At 38.1% G+C, this 6451-nt stretch overlaps 1 protein-coding gene across 1 annotated transcript in view; it reads right to left on the bottom strand.

Moving 5' to 3' along the window:
• Positions 1-751: 751 nt before the first annotated feature.
• ABCB7 (ATP binding cassette subfamily B member 7) overlaps positions 752-6451 on the bottom strand; it is a 192497-nt gene continuing 186797 nt past the window's right edge. Inside the window, exon 16 of the mRNA XM_058441408.1 lies at positions 752-1176. Within this exon, the coding sequence (XP_058297391.1) occupies positions 1087-1176 (90 nt within the window). The 3' untranslated portion in view covers positions 752-1086. The remainder of the gene's footprint in view (positions 1177-6451) is intronic.

Below are 6451 nucleotides of genomic sequence, written 5' to 3' on the forward strand. Positions count from 1 at the left end.
CCTTCCCAAAAAAACACGAAGTAGCAAGGATTATCCATTTGCTTGGCATAGTATCGCCTTGACCAATAAAAGCCCAGTGTTGATGAGCAAAAACTTCTAGACTGGTACTCCAATTTTTCTGACCCAAACTTTATTCAACATTTACTGAATTATACCAAGTATATTCAGTGCAAATATTGTGCTGGGTGGTGCTGCGGGGGAATCATTCAGTAAGACAATTTCTTAAGAAAGTTACAGTAAAGCAGAGTTACACAAATACTTACGTCCACAAGTCTAAAGTGTGAAGGGAGTATACAGTCAGGAAAGATGAATTTAAACTGAATTTGGATTTTTGAAACATAAGTTTTGTGAAGGGTATAGGATTTTAGTTGAACCTTCTTTGAAGAGCAGATAAATCTTTCAGGTAAGGGGGAGTAGAGCACTCTATGCAGAAGTAATAACTTAAACAAGGGGTCAGAGGTAAAAGTAAAAAAAATTGAGTGGTGGTGATAAAATAATGTATATGTAATACTTGTGCGTTCAAATATGAAATGGAAGATGATACTGGGCAATATAAATTGGGGCTTATTTTGGAGGATCTTGGATGCCAGGCTGAGCAGTTAGGATTTTATTAAGAAGTGAGCTCAAGCTTAGATATATGTTTTAGGAAGATAACTCTCATGGCACTGGGGAAATGGGGAGGGAATGGACTAGAAAAGAATGGACTGGAAAAGGAATGGCTTGCAAATGAAAATTTTCCATTTGCAAGTAATGAATGGGCCTGGTGATTTCAAGTAATAAGAGCCTAAACTAGGGAGGTGCAATGAGAATGAAGCAAACTGGAGATATCTCAGCAGCAAATGTCTGTTCGAATGAATTAGCAAGACTAAACTAATGGACTTTGACAAAATGTTGTTTTTTGAGGGATTCTGAAGATATTAGTGGGAGACTAGGACAACAGAGTGACTTTAATCAAGATAAAAAAGAAGAGAAGGAGCTGTCTTGTGAATTATTCACATATCTGATACAAAATGTTGCTTTGAGAGATCCAGAAATGTTCTCAGTTGGCCTTCAGGCGATCAGTGGAGGAATAGTAGATGCTAGAGTTTAAAATAAATTCTTCATACTAGAGTAAGTCAGGCACTTCTTAGGTTTCCCTTGAACCTTTCGTCTTAGAGTTGCATACAGAGTTTTTTCCTACAAAGGTCAAATATCATTTTAGAACAGCTTCTTAGTTCAATTTATGATAGTAAAAGTCTGATGACATTTTAAACTTGCAAAAAGTAATAGAAAGAACAAGCTGGAAATAGAATTATACGAAAGAACAAGTAATCCTGAGCCTTATTTGTTCACTGGAGGTAGGGAGGCCAGAAGAATTAAAAGATAAGAAGCTCTACAAGCAACCTTATTCTGAGAATCTATTCACCAAGCACACATTTACTGAATCCCACGAGCAAGGGCCTTACTAGATACTGTTGGAGCTACAAACATGAACGAAATTGTTCTTGCTCTCCAAAAGCTTACAGTTTAGTGCACCATAGACAAGAAGAAAAAAAAAAACCACACACACACAATGATTACAAGCCTGGGTAACTAACTGGAAGGGTGGCTGCTGCCATAATAGAAGTAAGGGGGAAAAAGCACATTTGTTTTTATATTGGACCACCTGCTTTTTGTTGGTCTTTTTGGATTTATTTTTGGTCAGAATCTATGGTTTATTACATGTGTTAAACGTTACACTTTGTTTATTGTAACAACCCTTAATGTCTGTAAAGGAGTGGAAATGGAGCATTTTGGATGGGAAAATAGAAGATAACTTTATTCTTAAGTCTAGCTGTGGCATTTAATTTTTATATTAAGGAGCTAAATATGTTTTCACATACATTCTCACTCTTTTATATAATTCCTGTGAAGCACAGGGAGACAGAAATTATACAAAGTATGCAGCAAGTCATCTCTCCAGGGTCCCTCAACAACAATCAATAGCAGAGCCAGGACTGGAATGTAGGTTTCCTAACTCCCAATTTAAACCTCACTAGTTTAAACGCCACACGTTCCCAAGATAATACTTTCTTAAAAAGTTAAGTAAAATCCTCTACATTAGGAACTGTCAACTCTAATTTGTTTAAAACTCTTTTTTTTTTTTTTTTTTTGATGGAGAATTGCTCTGTCGCCCAGGCTGGAGTGCATTGGTGCGATCTCGGCTCTCGGCTCACTGCAACCTCCACCTGCCGGGTTCAAGCAATTCTCCTGTCTCAGCCTCCCGAGTAGCTGGGACTACAGGCACACGCCACTACACCTGGCTAATTTTTGTGTATTTTTAGTAGAGACGAGGTTTCACCATATTGGTCCGGCTGGTCTCAAACTCCTGACCTCAGGTGATACACCTACCTCAGCCTCCCAAAGTGCTGGGATTACAGGCGTGAGCCACTGCGCCCAGCCTATAACATTTTTATTCATTCCAAATCTTAGTTCCTGGAAACATTAAAAAGAAAGACATTGCATTGGAATTTACTGGAGATGAGTTCTTGAGCCTTGGAAGAGTTTATGAAGACTGTAGACTGAGTTCCCAATAAGCTGGACCATTAACAGGGACTTTAATTTTTTTATTTTTATTTTTTGTTTATAATCTTTTATTATTATTATTATTATTATACTTTAAGTTTTAGGGTACATGTGCACAATGTGCAGGTTTGTTACATATGTATACATGTGCCATGTTGGTGTGCTGCACTGATTAACTCGTCATTTAGCATTAGGTATATATCCTAATGCTGTCCCTCACCCCTCCCTCCACCCCACAACAGTCCCTGGAGTGCGATGTTCCCCTTCCTGTGTCCATGTGTTCTCATTGTTCAATTCCCACCTATGAGTGAGAACATGCAGTGTTTGGTTTTTTGTCCTTGCAATAGTTTACTGAGAATGATGGTTTCCAGTTTCATCATGTCCCTAAAAAGGACATGAACTCATCATTTTTTATGGCTGCATAGTTCAACAAAATCGATAGACCGCTAGCAAGACTAATAAAGATGGAACAGGAACTTTTAAAAGAAGTCTGAAGTGTGTAATATTCCCTGTAAATACATCAAAGGGCGGGGCAAAAATAACATTGGTATCTACTTTCCCTTAAAAATTAGAGCCCATTTTATACAGGGAAGTATTACATCCAGATGCCTTTGTTAATATTCCTATAAGATTAGTCATTCAAGCAACAAAGTGAGCTCCTATTACATCCTGGGAATGGCATACATTAGAATTTTACCCTTTCTTATAATAACTGGGCCAGGACACCTATAAAAATAAAGTAATTGGTAAAAGACACAGATTGGCAAACTGGATAAGGAGTCAAGACCCATCAGTGTGCTGTATTCAGGAAACCCATCTCACGGGCAGAGACACACATAGACTCAAAATAAAGGGATGGAGGAAGATCTATCAAGCAAATGGAAAACAAAAAAAGGCAGGGGTTGCAATCCTAGTCTCTGATAAAATAGACTTTAAACCAACAAGATCAAAAGAGACGAAGAAGGCCATTACATAATGGTAAAGGGATCAATTCAACAAGAAGAGCTAACTATCCTAAATATATATGCACCCAATACAGGAGCACCCAGATTCATAAAGCAAGTCCTGAGTGACCTACAAAGGGACTTAAACTCCCACACAATAATAATGGGAGATTTTAACACCCCACTGTCAACATTAGACAGATCAACGAGACAGAAAGTTAACAAGTATACCCAGGAATTGAACTCAGCTCTGCACAAAGTGGACCTAATAGACATCTACAGAACTCTCCACCCCAAATCAACAGAATATACATTTTTTTCAGCACCACACCACACCTATTCCAAAATTGACCACATAGTTGGAAGTAAAGCTCTCCTCAGCAAATGTAAAAGAACAGAAATTATAACAAACTGTCTCTCAGACCACAGTGCAATCAAACTAGAACTCAGGATTAAGAAACTCACTCAAAACCGCTCAACTACATGGAAACTGAACAACCTGCTCCTGAATGACTATTGGGTACATAATGAAATGAAGGCAGAAATAAAGATGCTCTCTCAACAAATGAAAACAGAGACAAAACATACCAGAATGTCTGGGACACATTCAAAGCAGTGTGTAGAGGGAAATTTATAGCACTAAATGCCCACAAGACAAAGCAGGAAAGATCCAAAATTGACACCCTAACATCACAATTAAAAGGACTAGAAAAGCAAGAGCAAACACATTCAAAAGCTAGCAGAAGGCTAGAAATAACTAAAATCAGAGCAGAACTGAAGGAAATAGAGACACAAAAAACCCTTCAAAAAATTAATGAATCCAGGAGCTGGTTTTTTTGAAAATATCAAGAAAATTGATAGACTGCTAGCAAGACTAACAAAGAAGAAGAGAGAGAAGAATCAAAAGGACGCAATAAAAAATGAAAAAGGGGATATCACCACCGATCCCACAGAAATACAAACTACCATCAGAGAATACTATAAACACCTCTACGCAAATAAACTAGAACATCTAGAAGAAATGGATAAATTCCTTGACACATACACCCTCCCAAGACTAAACTAGGAAGAAGTTGAAACTCTGAATAGACCAATAACAGGCTCTGAAATTGTGGCAATAATCAATAGCTTACCAACCAAAAAGAGTCCAGGACCTGATGGATTCACAGCTGAATTCTACCAGAGGTACAAGGATGAACTGGTACCATTCCTTCTGAAACTATTGCAATCAATAGAAAAAGAGGGAATCCTCCCTAACACATTTTATGAGGCCAGCATCATCCTGATACCAAAGCCTGGCAGAGACATAATCAAAAAAGAGAATTTCGGACGAATATTGTTGATGAACATTGATGCAAAAATCCTCAATAAAATACTGGCAAACCGAATCCAGCAGCACATCAAAAAGCTTATACACCATGATCAAGTGGGCTTCATCCCTGGGATGCAAGGCTGGTTCAACATACACAAATCAATAGATGTAATCCAGCATATAAACAGAACCAAAGACAGAAACCACATGATTATCTCAATAGATGCAGAAAAGGCCTTTGACAAAATTCAACAACGCTTCATGCTAAAAACTCTCAATAAATTAGGTATTGATGGGACGTATCTCAAAATAATAAGAGCTATCTATGACAAACCCACAGCGAATATCATACTGAATGGGCAAAAAGTGGAAGCATTCCCTTTGAAAACTGGCACAAGACAGGGATGCCCTCTCTCACCACTCCTATTCAACATAGTGCTGGAAGTTCCGGGCAGGGCAATCAGGCAGGAGAAGGAAATAAAGGGTATTCGATTAGGAAAAGAGGAAGTCAAATTGTCCCTGTTTGCAGAAGACATGATTGTATATCTAGAAAACCCCATTGTCTAAGCCCAAAATCTCCTTAAGCTGATTAGCAACTTCAGCAAAGTCTCAGGATTAAAAATCAATGTACAAAAATCACAAGCATTCTTGTACACCAATCACAGACAAACAGAGAGCCAAATCACGAGTGAACTCCCATTCACAATTAATTCAAAGAGAATAAAATACCTAGGAATCCAACTTACAAGGGATGTGAAGGAACTCTTCAAGGAGAACTACAAACCACTGCTCAATGAAATAAAAGAGGATACAAACAAATGGAAGAACATTCCATGCTCATGGGTTGGAAGAATCAATATCGTGAAAATGGCCATACTGCCCAAGGTAATTGATAGATTCAATGCCATCCCCATCAAGCTACCAACGACTTTCTTCACAGAATTGGAGAAAGCTACTGTAAAGTTCATATGGAACCAAAAAAGAGCCCGCACTGCCAAGTCAATCCTAAGCCAAAAGAACAAAGCTGGAGGCATCACGCTACCTGACTTCAAACTATACTACAAGGCTACAGTAACCAAAACAGCATGGTACTGGTACCACAACAGAGACATAGATCAATGGAACAGAACAGAGCCCTCAGAAATAATGCTACATATCTACAACTATCTGACCTTTGACAAACCTGACAAAAACAAGCAATGGAGAAAGGATTCCCTATTTAAGAAATGGTGCTGGGAAAACTGGCTAGCCATATGTAGAAAGCTGAAACTGGATCCCTTCCTTATACCTTATACAAAAATTAATTCAAGATGGATTAAAGACTTACATGTTAAACCTAAAACCATAAAAACCCTAGGAGAAAACCTAGGCAATACCGTTCAGCACATAGGCATGGGCAAGGACTTTATGTCTAAAACACCAAAAGCAATGGGAAGCCAAATTGATGAATGGGATCTAATTAAACTAAAGAGTTTATGCACAACAAAAGAAACTACCATCAGAGTGAACAGGCAACCTACAGAATGGGAGAAAATTTTTGCAATCTACTCATCTGACAAAGGGCTAATATCCAGAATTTACAATGAACTCAAACAAATTTACACGAAAAAAACAAACAACCCCATCAAAAAGTGGGCAAAGGACATGAACA

This window comes from Hylobates moloch, unplaced genomic scaffold (genome assembly GCF_009828535.3).
Source record: "Hylobates moloch isolate HMO894 unplaced genomic scaffold, HMol_V3 SCAFFOLD_7, whole genome shotgun sequence".
Classification (NCBI taxonomy): Eukaryota; Metazoa; Chordata; class Mammalia; order Primates; family Hylobatidae; genus Hylobates; species Hylobates moloch.